The sequence below is a fragment of the Zosterops lateralis genome, assembly GCF_965231275.1.
Source record: "Zosterops lateralis genome assembly, chromosome: 1".
NCBI classification, from domain to species: Eukaryota; Metazoa; Chordata; class Aves; order Passeriformes; family Zosteropidae; genus Zosterops; species Zosterops lateralis.
The window spans coordinates 28649163-28664731 of record NC_139762.1 but is presented as its reverse complement, the minus strand read 5'-3'; the positions used below and the strand labels follow the sequence as shown (position 1 = coordinate 28664731).

Sequence of the window (15569 nt, the reverse complement as noted above, 5' to 3'; positions counted from 1 at the left end):
CATCTAGGAAACAGGTTTTTATGTGAAGTTTGACTTTTGCTTTATATATGATGTATCTTTTTTTTTTTTTTTTTGCACTGGTAAGTCATGTCTATTTGCCTGAATTCAGGTTGTTGTTTTACCTGAACTCAGCATCATTCAAACGTTGCCATTGTTTGAATTTCAAAGTCGCACTTCAAATTCTTTATGCTCTTACACACTTTATCTGTGTAAATTAAATTTCCTTGTCCCAGGGTGATCATGCTCAACTCATCTAAACTGGATGGTTACAACTGAACTACATGCTGATCTAGAGACAACTGCTTTGCATGTTTCTATAATATTTCAATAGTTCAGTCACTCGACACCATTTCTTCCTTCAGTGAGCAGTATATCAAATGAAGCTGTCTTATATTCTGCAGAGTATATAGATGCAACTGTCAGTTGTTTAGACCAAGGTTAGTTTTGAGTCTCACAGGCAAAACCTGCGGAAGTACCAGAGCTCACACTAACAATTAACTGGAAAACTTTAAATCCAATTTTCAGATACAAAATGTAATAACGATTGGATAAAACTCACTATATTGTCTTTTATCATCCCAGGGAAAAGCAATGATGCCAATCTTATTAATGTTTTCCCATCCTGAAAGTGACACATCACCTTGAGCTTGGTTTGATCCTTTTTAATGGGGCTTTAGTTGTAATGCTAATGCTGATAATTTAGGATACGTTTTTCAGGAGTACACAGAATGTATTAAATGCATTGTGATGTATATGCAGAAAATTCAATTCTATGTGGTTGTAATATCAGGTATCTTGGTGCACAGGTTTGGCTACTTGCTTTATTTTGCCATAGAAATATTGGTACAATGAAATGGAGGCAAGGATAGTGCTCAGCAGCAGAGGAGGAAGAAAAGGCAGCACTTAGGAGAATGGGAGGTTTTGTTAATACAGCTCAGCATTTTGCAGTGTGTTTTGAAATGATAATTTACTTTGATTAATATGCACTTAGAATTTGCTAACTTTCTGGCCTTCCTTATTTAGATTTACTTTTTGCATTGTAGATTGCTTCAGAGTTGACTTTAGTGAGTGATCTATAACTTTCAATAGTAAGATTGATCAGTTGGAACAGATTTGCCTTCCATCTCCCAGTTAAAGCAACTACCATATAATGGAAGTATGACAGATGGAACAGACTTCTGAAGTTTTAGATAGTATTACAGAGGGAAGGCTTTATTGTGGGATACTATCTTTATGGCTGTAACTTTAATTATTACCTAAGATTCTGCAAAGTCTTATCATCAATGATAAAATGGGCTTCTATCTTAGGGCTTATATAGTTAGCAAATCCCAATTGACTCTTATTTATTAATTTAGAATGGTTTAAATCTCATCTCAACTTACCTGTGTCTGAATGGCGTGAAATACATTAATCAGTTTACTGAAGTTACCACTTCTCTTGTTTATTGATCTGTTGAAGCCAGCACAAATCACACAGCTGTACTTTTAGCCAGCTAAATTAAGACTCTTAAGAAGTTAACAAGTCATTAAAAGCTATTTCCACCTGTATTTTGTTTGTCACTACTATTGAGTCTGTGCATTTCTGGAAAGCACTGAATGTATTGGTTAAGTTAAAAAAAGCTGCACCAATGAAACAACTCACCAAAGAAATCAGCCTTGTTTAATTTTCTTATTAATTTATATTACTTGACTAATTTAAGAATTGATAACAGGATGTTTGAGTGATTTATGGCCTGAAAAAGAAGACCAACGTTTCCCTCCTTGAAAATGGAAATTGGCTTGTCAGACATTTAGATGAAGAATGATCAATCAATAGGATTTTAATAAGGAAAAGGTTTAAAATTGACTGAAGGTGGCTTTTGTTTAAGGTGATTTGGTATGTGCATATTACTAAGCTCTCCCTGGAGAGGATTTTCAAAGGCAATAATGGGCACTGATTTTCTTTGTTTATTTCATTCTCTTTCTGTTCCCTTTTCCAGGGATTTCAGTAGTTACGTCTCCATTGTGTCTTTGAAATCTCCCTGCCTGCTCTTCAGGTCCTGTGAATAATTTTACTTAGTTACATTTAAAACTATGAGTTTTAACCACTGTTTTTCTCCAGTGAGCCTGTTGTCTAGATAAACATTTATTTTCAGCATAAGTTCATGCTCTAAACAGAGGCTAGATATTCCCAATTATTTTAGGAACACAAATTTCAAAAGTACACGCACACATTGGAGGAACAGATTTGACTTGGAAAGATCCATTAAAATCCTGTATTTTGGTTACCTCTTGAAAAGTCTAGTATAATGGGCCTGGAGTTTAAAACTAAATGGTAAGTATGGTTAACTGGGTTGGTTTGTTTTCACCAACTGAAGTCCCTTCACTTACTGAAGTCCCTACTGGGCTTTCTGAAACTGATGTAACTAAAGTTAGATTAAAAAGGCCCCATTCTTTGTGCAGTCTTATTCATGTACCTATACAAACTGTAGACCCCCAACTAATGCATTAAAAGAGTAAACAGTATATAGCACACCCACACAAATTCTGGTCGTCACTACTTCCTTGCAGGTGGTGGGGTGTTTGTTTGTTTTTTTTTTTTTTTTTTTTTTTTTTTTTTTTTTTTTTTTTTTTTTTTGTTTGGTTTGGTTTGGTTTTGGTTTTTTTTCCCTCCAGTTAGGTTTTTATCCTGATTTCAGCCTGTTTTCTTGGCTCTTCCTATCACTACTTTCCAAGCATTCTATCCATCTTATCACCATCTATAATGGTGACTTAGAGGCCACCATTATGTTTCACTTTTGTACTCAATCTTATTTTGTTTCCCCTCAGCACTCTGTAAGCAAGTGTATACTGGCATCACAATTACAGAGGAGGTTCTAGTTTGTGCAGACTTCTCTTTGGAATTTGTGATGGGAAGAGCACATTGATAATTTCCAATACAAATGAACTTTAAGTTTTTCCCCAAAACAGGGGTTACCAAAAGCTTTTAAGTGAAGAATTCACCATTTTCCTCATGCTGCTTTTTTTTTTCTTTATTTTTTTTTCCTTTTTATTAAGGCAGAAAAGTCACAAAGCCAGTTTTGATCTTTTCAGCCAGTTCTTATCTTTGGATAGGATCTTCTTCATGTGATTGGCATTGAAGCCAATGTAATCTAGGCAGAAAGAACAATGTTTATTCACAGTTTAAAGCCGGAAAGTAAAATTAGTCCGTTTAATCTGACCTTCTTCAGTTCTTGGACCATTGCATTTCACAGTGATATTGATCTATTTAGCCCAGCAGCCTTTGGTTACATTAGCAAGTCAAAACTAACATTTTTCTTGAAAACAAAGATGGTAAATTACTTTTTCATCATATATCTTGATCCAAAGCTAGATGCTCTCTTTAATAAATTCATTGATTTCTTACTTGAATTCCTCTAGCTTGATCTCCCAGCAAGGAGTTCTAGACATACTTCCTGCCTGTACCTCAGCATGCTTTCCTTACAAAGAATTACTTTCTGTGAGTATTTCATGCAAAAGATGTTGGTTTTGTTGCTTACAATTTTTTTTTCCAATTAGAAAGCCTACCCAATGAAAAAATGCCTAGGAAAATGTCTACTTATAAAATAGATTAAAAACCAAACAAATACCACCCTTCTTCCCACAGTATAATGAAACAATAAAGCAAAAACCTTTAAAAAAGATAAATCTGTCCACTAATTGCTATCTTACCTTAATAAAAGCAAAGCATTTATAAAATCAGAACTAGATTATATGTTTGTAATTATTCATGTTAGTAGAATCTTCATTAATTTTTCAAAAATAACTTTTTCTTGTAACATTTTTTGTAGTAATCAGGAAACACTGAAGAGTGTATGTGTGCATTATATACTCCAGTCACATTGTACATGTAATGCTTTCTTATTTCTGTGCAGCTTACTCATATAACTCTTAAAGTTCCTAATTTGTTATCCAAATCCATGATCTAAAAGAATGAAAAAAAATTTAACAGCCATCATGATACCTCTAATGTTTGCAAAAATAGTTATTCTGGGAAAGTCATAATCATTGTACTACTTGTGTGAAAGAGGCTGAGTTGGTTTTGTTCTTTTGTTTTAAAATTGCAAATTTACAAAGAGGATGTGGCACAAAACCAGGGTAAAATCAAGGCCTCTTACCTGCTATGAAAGAAAAAGAAAAATACATAACAGCATATTATGACATGGTGGAGTGTGACACCTAGAGGCCATGTGTTTAGGATTCCTAAAGAATAACTTCAGCTGCAAGTTTTGCACAGCACGTGTAGTTTTGGACTTAAAGACTGGAGCAGGCATATTTTGAAAATCTAACATTTTTTTTTCCATGTTTAGCATATTTTTGTGACATCCCTGACTAGGGTCTTTAGCATTGATATGAAGAAAAATAAGAGACTATTTCTGAATCTGCTAAAGACTTCTTCATGCTGTGCAGCAAAGATTAAAAGAGCCCTGTCCAGCTTATTCCATCATGAAGTACTCAATATCTAACAAAATTCTTGGAGGTCTCATCTGAAGAGAATTATTATAACACACTTGCAACCTTACTAAAATATCTTCATGAAAGTCAGGCTCTCACAAAAAACAGAACTAGAATTTTTGGCCAGTGAGTTTGTCAGGGAATGAAGAGAACAAAAGCTTCTTTTAACTGTTAGGTGAATTATTTAGACCATGGATATTACAAGGAAATATTCATGTAAGGGAACACACTTTACCTTCCTTTCTTCTCTAGATGTTAGAGGTGCAACCATATCACTACATCCCATGAAATGGATGTATCCTGTGGCATCCTACTCTTACAGCAACAGAACCAGATCAGCATGTTATGAATTTAGAATACTTTTTAGAAATATTTGGTATACTCTGTTATCCACTGGGCATTGGCTCATAAACTCGTTATAACTGTAGAGCTAAATGAATAGGACATAGGCGACTTAGAATTTTTTGTCAATATTTGTTATTTTCGTACCCAAGAGAGGGTGGAAAGTCTTGGAGATGAATTAAAACTATCACAGTTCAGATGAAGAGGACTTGGACTTTTCAACACAAGAAATAAAACATGTTCACTCTTTAGAATTTGGGCTATTCTAGTGCTCATTCGGAAGGGTTTTTTTGTACTAGTCTGATACTCATGCAGCAGAGATGGTTTAGTGGGGTACAGTTATAGAGTTTGCAAAGTATCTTCTATAGATCTACAAAAATGAAAGTTCTCTAAAGGTTTCTGGCTTGACCAGTCTTAAATTGAAGACAGATGAAAGTGACGCTGAACACTGCTCTTTGTTGTGTAATGCTTACTCTAGCAACAAATGTATATTTAGTAGTCTTTGCATGCTCTTTGGCCTTACTATATGTAGAAATCCAACATCATCAGGATATAAGGTAATATGACCCTGAAGCTTTTATTCATGGATTTTCATAAAGAGAAAGGTGTTAGCATAGAACTGCCTGGTAGCAGAGGAGTACTGCCAGCTTGACTCTATATTGAAATATATACCTTATAATTTCTCTCTCCAAAAAATAAAAGGTGTTTCATGCTTCCTTTGTCATCCTCTAACTCTTTAATGCTAGAAAATGTGAGCAAAGTTATTCCAATATTTCATGACTAGCACTTAGTCATTTTCATAAAGGTCTTTGAGGTTAGTCATACTTTTTGCAGAAAAATGAAAAGTTGCTAAGTTGTCAGTGATTTGTGTGAGTAGTTTACAGACTTCTTGTAGCTGTTGTGCCTCAAATAAAATAATAGGATTATTTAGTTTGGAAAAGATCTTTAAGATCATGGAGTTCAACCTGACCTATCTCTGCCAAGTCCACCACTAAACCATATCCCCAGGTGCCACCTCTATGTCTAAGTAGATAATTGTATCTCTTGAGGCTTGCATGTTGGTACTCTGAGGGACAACAATGACACTATTAAGTTTGTGATACGCATACTAATGTCAATTGTAGTTTATTTCTGTACTTTGTCTAGAGGCTTCTTCTCAGAAATACTTAACCATTTATTTGGGAATGTCTAAGCCATAAACAACAATCAAATTATGATTGTTATATTAGAAGATGTGTTGCCAGTGGGCAGAAAATAGTGGTTGGATTGTTAGCTGAAGGGAGGTCCCATGTTCACTGCAGCAAATAGGAGAGGGTAATAGGGCATCAGATACACTGCGGTAGAAATGGCTAACAACAGCATTCCCAGAGCTGCCACGCTGCTGCCACGCTGGCAGCAACTGGAACTTAAAATCAGGATATATTCCCTCTTGTTTGAGAAGTCTAATTCCAGCAGTTAGGTTGTTGAGGTTGGTGTTGGTGTTTGTCTTCAGGCACCAGCCTACTCTTTGGCCTGAGGGATCACTGGCCTTTCCCTGTCCTGAGTAACAGATGAGTCCGTGTACAGTGTAAGTGATTGAGTGTGTCCCAAAACCAGCTCTTCAGAAATCCTTATTTTTTTTTCTCAGACATGCAAATACTTTTGCATAATAAATATTCCTTTAATTTTGTCTCTGTGACCTATTTCTTAACAGTTTTAATTCATTTTATCTTCTGACAAAAAAAAAAAAAAGGAATTATTCTTTTTTAGTTCATTGATTTTATGACTGAAAAGCTGGCAAAACCATAAAAAGTAGTGTGAAAATATTTTATTTTGGTAATCACTGTTTTAGTGGTTTTGAAGTATACAGTCCTATAGTTGTATAAATATAAGAAAATGTGAGTGTTTGTGTACGTGTGCTTACCCTCTCTCATGATGCTGCTTTGTTCTGCTGTCAAAACCCACTTTGATTCATTGTGCCAACTACATGGATGATCTGTTCCCTGATGATGTTTCCAGATGATCTGAGTCACGTACAAAATATTCTCAGAGGCTTTCTTTATACATTCATTAAAAATTCTAGGTGGAATCCATTGTATTTAATAACTCTGAAAAGGATGACTTTCCCCTAGTCTCTCTGTAAACTTGAGTCTTCCTCTTGTGCATAGCTCTGGCTAAAAAGCCAACATTTTACTCATAATTTTTCAAAGGAATATATAAGCTACATGTGTTTTAAGTATGCAAGTCAATACAGCTATTGTCATAGATTTCCTGAAGTTCTTAAAACTTCTTTAAGCCCTGAGATTCTTGATCCTGCTTTTCATGAATTATGAAGCTGGTATTATTTTTATTATATAGAATATTCTCACATCCCTCTGCAAACCCCTTTAAATAATGCACATGTGATTAACTTAACCACAGATGTAGCTTTAGAATTTGTGTAAATCAATGAACTCAGTAAAAATTTTGTTTTATATCCATGTTCTCTCTAGTTCAAAGCAAAGGCTGAAGGGGAAACTATGCATTCTAAAGTGAATGCAGCAGGATGTAGAAGTGAATAAAATATATCTCCTGAAGTGCTTTTAGCTGAGGGTACAAGTTCTGGATCAGGATGCTATAAATTTGTTAAGATCATGGCTTTCTATGTATCCCTTATCAACCTATAATCTCCTGATTGTTGCCTGTTTTTCAACAGCTGAGGAACAGTAATCCACACTTGCTTATCTCTCTTAATCACAGCCTCATGGTGCTATAGCTCCCTGAGCCTTTAATTCCCTCTTAGAGGCGTAACAGAGTGGAAAGTAAACAAAGACAAATTTGCAACCTTCAACATTGCTAATTTGCTCTGATGTCAGAATATTTAAACAGGCAAGGACTTGGGAATTATTTGATCACAACTGATTTTAATCTAATGCATGTGAAAAGGCTGAGTCTGAGAAGGTTGTGCAAAATGACAGCTGTCCCAAGAGAGGTTGACTGAAGGTTTCTTCTTTAAACAACAATAGCTCCATCATTTTTCTGCTCTGGGTCCTGTGCTCTTACTGTGTATCTTTGTTTGCATTTTTAATGTAACTTTCTGAGTATGATATTGGTTTTCTTGAAAATTCCTCATTTGCTTCCCAGTTTATAGGTGTCAGAAGCCCAATCTTCAGGCTTGTTTTAGTGTCGGTTCACTGCATAGTGGGTGGGAGAGATAAAGATCCCTATTTAAAAAGCTTTGTCTCTCTCCACGTTTTTGCACCATCTTGACAGCCTAATGTATCCTGTATACTTTCACATGTAAAATGATTGATAACTTGATCTTCAAATTATTTTAAATTACACAGTTGACGTTTGTGCATGTATATATGTGTACATACTTGCTGGAAAAGGAAGGATGTTATCTTGTGTTATATATTATGTGCACACTTCATCTACCACAGAGGTGATGGGCTTACACATACATACACATTATCATACACACATATTCATCTGTCCTCATAGCAGATAGCTATATGCCATTACCTGAAACAGATTTGATAAACATATGCAAGACAAGGTAGGATTTTATTTTTTTTTCTACATTTTCTTCAATTTCCTTCATAAGGTCTTAATTGTCTGTTTAATGCATGTGTAATCACTTATTTTTTTATTGTTTACAAAATGGTTAATGCAGCGTACATAGTATTATCAGGACAAATGTCTGATGCTCTCTTAATTGTTATATATTGTTCTGTTTATATCTCTTCTGGTTGAATGACTTGTGTTTCTGAAGCATATCTGATGATGATTTCTCCTTTTCTTCTTGGTATGTATCATTCAGGATATTCCAGGGAGAGCCGTGTCTGGGAAGCCAGCCTTTTGCAGTCACTCTCTGCACTGAGATTACAGCGCTGGGCTATTTGTGTTTCTCCTCATCCCTGTTTCTCTGTCTCTCACTCTCTCCAGCTGGTGTAAATGACTGCTGCTGCCTCCCAGAGCAAGATAACCTGCTCAGTCAGCTGGAGCCCCCTGCGGACAGCTGTCTCGCTTTTAGCTGATGGAAAACTGCTATAACTGCTGAATGGAAGAGCGTGGAGCAGCGACCATACCAGCACGAGGAGCTGCTGCTGCAGCAGCAGCAAGAGCGAGCGAAGACTCTATTGTTCCCTGGTGTTAAACAGTTTTTCCTTTTCGACTGCCATGCACAACAGCGGGAGAGAGCTTTCCAGTCCCTTTCTCCACGTGAAGAAATTCTGAGGAGGGGAGGATCGTTCGAAGGAGGTTTCGTGGCGGTGCTGCGGGTTTTGGACGCGGCTGCTGGAGGATGGGGGTGAGCGAGGGGAGCGCTTCCCTCCGCCGCGGTCCGGGGGCTCCTGCCGTGCCCGCCCGGCGCGTGGGAGTTCTCCTGCTCCTGCTGATGGGAATCTGGGACGCTCGGGCACAAAGTGAATTCCAAACTTCCTCAGTGTATTTGTGGAAGACCGGTAAGTTGGGATGCTGTGATAACACAGCAGCAGTGTATTGAGTTTTTGTTGTAAGTAACAACCTTTTTGTGTGCTTTGTGTATGTGGAGGGAGAAAGTTAATCTAAATAACTAATGTTTGCTGGCAGGATTATAGGGGGAAAATAGGTCATCTTAGAGGATTCCACCATCCAGGCAAATATTGCAATTAAAAAACTTGTTTTGTGAGTCTGTGGCACTGTTACTGGGAATCTCTTATATATTTTCTGTGTCTTCTGAGGTTTTTCAGTTTGTTTAGCAGCTCTGTGTTGTACATAAAGGTCAGAGCATTAGTGCCTGTCCACAATAAGAAGGAGCAATTATTGCAATTTGAGTCAGCATTGTTAAAAGTGTTCTAAACAGATTGAATTTTCACAAAGAAAGATGTGATTCAGCACGTCTAATCTTTGTGTCCTGTGCTGACATGTAATATATTCAGTGTGGTAATTGATGGGGAGTTGGGTTTGTTAAATTTAGGTTTGTTCCACGGTATATAGGGCACGTGAAAGCTAATGATGGATTAGGTGGAATAATCCAAGTGATGCCAGATCTCATAACCAAAGAGCCAAAGGCAAATAGGCTATGTGGATTCAGCACCACAGTGGATGGATAATTTCCTCTACTTTGATCCTAATGAGTTACGTGTCTGTTTTAAAGATTGCATAGTCATAACAGTGTTTCAACCTTAACTCTGCATTAAAAATCAGTGGGGAATTTTCCTGTGTCTATTAATATATTACATTAATTCAGGACTTAAGCAGTGATGAATATGTGCATTTTTGTTGTTTTGATACAGTTTTAGTTCCTATGTAAGTAGAATCAAATTCTTGTTTAGGAAATTAAAAAATTTCTGACAGGGAAATATTTCACATTGGCTTTGGCAGTTATCTTCCTTTCCTGTATGTTGCCAGGAATAAAACAATCCAAAAAGTAGTAGATTTGCTTAAAAAAGTTATTTTTTTCCTTAAAGGACAATGCAATAATAAGAGAAATTGCAAATTAATCATTTGTGTGAAAAACAACTTTGAGAAAACAGTCTCTTTCCTGGATGGAGGGATACAGCCTTCTGCCACAGAAGCAGATCAATTTACAATTACAGTGATATCCTGAATTTTTTAAGAGGCTCCATCTATCCAGCAGCTCAGAGAGGAGATTAAAAGGAAATTCATTTAAACAAGAAGACAAGCTTTCCAATAACACTAGAAAGAGAAATCTGAAGAGGGGAAAATCCTTTGCAACTTTCACTTCTGACTGCAAGACGAGTTATACAATGACAGTGACCTTTTTTTCCTTTTAAACCATTGACAAATTGAAAACAGTTTACAGTTCCATTACAGATCTGTAAGTGTTCAACACACACTTAAAAAAAGATGATATACATGCACAGGTTTATGCAAAGGCACAGTAGTAATATAACATTTTCATAAAGCATTTCACATTTACCCTAAGTTGCTAGGCATCAGCAGAATAAACTCTCCAGCATTTTATTATGTCTCCATTTAACAGTGTAATGGATTGTATTTTAAAATGTTAAAATAGTAATGTAGTTTGAGGAGAATAATAATTCTAGAGAACTACTACTTAAGAACACGTGTAGTTGAGTTTGCTATGAACTTAACTCCACTTACTTTGCACATAGTACACGTGCTCTGAAGTCATGTCAGTTCAGCAAGAAGGAAACTGTGTTGGCTTTTGTCTTCTCTCCCTTTCTCCCTTCCTGGCAAGGACTGCTCTTAAGAAACTTTCATGTAGAACAGGTATGATCCAATTACTTTGCCTGATGAAGAGCTAGTTCTTCCCTTCATCTTTCCTTCTGTGATGTCTCTCTCATCTGTTTTACCTGCAAAAATTGCAGCCATAACATCAGTGATGAGATGAAAACATGATGAAAAACAAGTAATGAAAACCAAGAGTGGCTCTTTTCATGAATGACAAGATGCAGTGAATAAGACACTGCATCTGTGTTTGGCTCCAAATTAAATTTTTGCGCTCTTTGCTGTGTATTGAATTCTTTTGTTTTCCCTCCTCCAGTTGTGGGAGGATCTAGAAAGTGAACTGGAAGAATTGCTGGTCAGTGGTCTGAAGTGACATGTAGTGTGGGATGTACAGAGTTCAGCTAAAGTATCAGAGAGAAAAACAAAACTGAACAGTACTGAGCTCATGCATTTCAGATTATATTTTCCTTCTCCTGTGAATGAGAGAGGTCAGGGGAATGTGTGGCTAAGACTTTGTCAAGGCAATCAGCTTGATTATATGCCTTTTGGGACCTCTTATGTCCATTATTTGAGAGCCATGCTATTTCTGTATTGAATTTAGTCTGTCATCAGCTTTTGTAAGTGCTGTTCATGACTTGCATCTGTCTTGTTTTTATTTCTAAAGGTTCTTGAAATAATGTCTTGGTGTATGCTACCCTGTGTCTTCTCTACTGCTTTATTGCATTATGTTTTCTTAAGGATGCCCTTTCACAATAATCTGCAATGATTTTGAGGTTTGAGTTGAGGCATGGTTTGTTTTATGGAACAATAGTTTCCTTTTGTTTAGTTTATGAGGTTTGAAGGGGGATTTTTTGTTTTGTCGGAAAGAGGTGTTCTAATTCAAATTTCAAGTGTTTGCTTTCAGTCCATGAAAAGTTCTCAGGGGACCTGATTTCCTGTTTACTACCATCCTCCTGTCTATTACCATAAAAATCTGACGTTATTGCAATACTCAGCTTAACCATTTGGGGGTTTAGTTATCTTTGATTCAGCATATACAATGTTGTGAATAATCTGATTTGAGCAAGGAGGTTGAGTTAAAAGCTATCTCCAGAGGTCCCCTCTAATATCCACCCATCCTGTGATATGGGCTCAATCGATGAGTTATTTTTACTTCTCCAGCTGAAACTGCTTTGAAGTTTTGGGGTTTGTTACTTTTTTTGATCTCCTGAGAGAATGGGTATTCGGTGTTCTGGTGTGTTTAATGGGCCTTCAGAATTTTGAATGGCATTTAAGTAGCTAAAAGTGATTAAACTAGGTTTCTCACCAAACTTTCTCATTCCATCCTGTGCAGGCCTACTGTATACATTATTTAGTTACAAATACACAGTTAGTTAATTTTGTGTGGTCACTGTGAAAGCCATCTTGGTTTTTTAACATAAACTAAAGCAAAGTGACGAAACAGCAGGATTTCCAGAGTTGAGTCATGGTGTGTATCTGCTTGATAATCTAAGCCAGACAACAGCAGCTTTTAGCAACTCATGGAAGAGAAGTTGTGGTACTGGAGATTGGTGATTATATTAGTGTAAGGCTGACACACACTGCCAAGTGTTGAACTATCTATGTTGAAAAGATGCTTAATGACATGTTTTGATAATGAGTAATTTACTTTCTCTGATTTAAATGATTTCATTTGCAATGAGCCGTTGTTTGCTTCAGGTTCTACACTGGTACATTGAACTTCTGTGAGTTTCTTAAATGCCATTTTAATTCTATCTTAACTTTTATGACTTACTTTATAATTTTGCTAGATATTATTGCCTTTATTCTGAAGGGGAGTTGTCAAGAATGGAGCCAAGCTCTTCTCAGTGCTGCCAAGCAATAAAACAGAGGCAATGGGCAGAAACTGGTGCACAGGGAGTTCCCTCTGAATACGAGGAGGAATTTCTTTACTGTGCAGGTGACTGCACACTGGAACAGGTTGTCCAGACAGCTGTGAAGATATTCAAGAACTGTCTGGATGAAATCCTGTCCCATGTGCTCTGGGATGACCCTGTTTAGGCAGGGAGGTTGGGTCAGGTGGGATCAGACCACCCACTCTTGTCCTTTTCAGCCTGACCCATTCCGTGATTTTCCTATTCAAAGATACTTTATAATGTCATGATACTGCCCACCATGGGATGAGATGTTGATGTATCTGTAAGTTTTGCAGTCAACAATGTGATGACTGCTGATTCCTAAAAGAAGGCACCCATAATGTTTTCACTTTTTTCACTTTACATAAAGATGCATATTTTTCTTAGTCTGTCATTTCATCTTGCAGGATATATTCCTTTACACAACTGACTAAGCTTAGGTGTTTCTTGCTCCATCAGAAGTCTATTTTACTTCTTTCTACCCTCTCCTTCATATATTTTTGTTAAATGAATTTGTGTGCTGATCTGTGATGTGCTGTCAGTGTTGGGTGTACTGCCTGCCTACAGTTACTAAGATATATGTGTGTGTGTGTGTGTGTGTATATAGTATGTTGATTAATTACTGGAGAATGCGTAAAATCAGCAAGGTTCAATCACATTAAAATTGCATCTTCCAACAGCTTGAAGCAGTGCACATTACACCTTTGAAGTGGAAGATGTTGCATTGGATTAATATCTCTGGAACAAAAAAAGGCATAAGAAAAATCCAGGAGACAGTGCCTTTTCCATTATTATCTGTTTTAAAGACTTGATCAGATCTCAGATAGTATCTCTACAGAATTATTTAAGATATCTGCAATTGTCAATACCAAGACTTGGTCTTTGATATAACAGTTGCAGTTGGACATTTTCCCTCCTTTTTAACAAGGGTAGAACTTGAAATAGGTTTTCTGTGGGTAATACTGCTGTTTTAAAATTAAAGTGGAAAAAGAAAAAAGTCACTGTTTCCTGAAGAGAACAATTAAGTACCTATATTTTCCTGGTTAATTGTGTCTCCTACATGAGAATTGGTCCTTAGATGATAACTTGCTCAACCTTTGATGCAGTCAAGAATCAGAGGAAAGGTAATAATATGTGTGTAGGCAACATACAGAAGATCATAGGTACCTTTGGGGTAGTGGTGGCCTGGAGGGAAACCAGGTGGCCAGGTGATTTCCACTGGGGCCAGAGGGCTGTAGCAAACTCTGCAGGCAAGAGCTCTTCTTAATCACTTTCTGATCTTTTTGAGGCAACAGCATTCGTATGTGATTTATCCTTGTTCCATTGCCTTGGAAGGGGACTATGCAAGGGCCTCCTAGTTCCAGAGCCTTTAAGCAAATGTTTTCCGTTTCAAGGTGTTACTTTGGGATCTTGTAACCAAATCACGCTTCACTTTTGATATGAACTTGGGGTCTCAATACTCTGATTTTCAACCTCTTAGTTTTCTTCTTACCCATAGAGAGGAACAAACACAGCATCTGTACCATTGCATTCCTGTCAGGTTCTACATTCTAAGGGCCAAATCTATTTTAAAAATAATTTGGTTCTGCAAATGGAATTTTCAACAGTTCTGAAATTCTTCTTCTAACATCTTTGGTGCCTAAACCCCATAAAATCACTGAATAAAATGTCTTTATTTTCCCTATATATGACCCTAGGACTGTCCTATTTTCACTGCACTTACTGTTCTTATCTCGTATTAATGCCTGAGGAGGACAGCAGTCCGTAGGACTGGCAGTCCAGCAGGCATTTCAAAATCTACCTAAATACACACTGACAGGAATTGTCAGAAGGGAAGAAGGAGAGAGAAAAATTACTAAACCTCTGATTAAAGCACTTACAAGGGCTGTGTCATTTTGTTTGCTGGAGCTGTTCCATTACATAGATGAAACTCTCCCATTTGTTCCAGTATTTCTTTTTGCTTGTTTGTTTTTAAAACCTGAGTAAAGACTTGCAGTAATTGCACCTTGAGACTAGAGACAGAGTTTCCTAGTTACTGTGTCAGTAACTAGGAAAATCCTGATTTTAAAGAGATTATGAAGAAATGATCTGAAGAGGACTAAATGCTAGGGAAAATGCTAAATGAGAAAAAGATGCTTTATCTTGAGGCCTAACTGTCAGGAAGGGAATTCATATATGATGATGAAAGAGGACAGTGAGGACCTCTTCAAGGGAAAATAAAGCCCTAGTTATGGCTTGGTGAACTTCAGCTGGTGCCTGCACATCCTGGAGGAGAGAGGTCTGTCAGGATTTTTAAACTGTCATTAAATGTAAAAGGTGTTTTTGGGGATTCATCTTTTTGATTCTCTGGTCTTCAGTTAACAGAACAAGATAAAAGGAATATTATTAAAACTGTACTTCATCACCATTTCAAAGAATAAAAATTATTCAAGCAAAATGTGCTAAAGAAACATTACTGCTAAATATAAATGATTCTCCAGGATAGAATGTGATTAAGTGTTGGTTACACATACGCTACATAAATTCATATTAATTAGGATTTATCACTTGTATTACACTCTGTTATGTGCATCTAAGCAACCACACTCTTTGCTGTCGTCTCCCAGTTAAATCTGACTTTTATGTAGTCAAATGGGGTTTATCTATCTGGGCCTTGAATAAGGACATATTCATTTTCATTAGACATGTTCATCACTCTTGCTC

General features: G+C 36.8%; 1 protein-coding gene across 1 annotated transcript in view; it reads left to right on the top strand.

Moving 5' to 3' along the window:
* Positions 1–15569, top strand: part of THSD7A (thrombospondin type 1 domain containing 7A) — a 282091-nt gene that overhangs the window by 70050 nt on the left and 196472 nt on the right. The window contains exon 3 of the mRNA XM_083855180.1: positions 8722–9239. Within this exon, the coding sequence (XP_083711306.1) occupies positions 9080–9239 (160 nt within the window). The 5' untranslated portion in view covers positions 8722–9079. The remainder of the gene's footprint in view (positions 1–8721; positions 9240–15569) is intronic.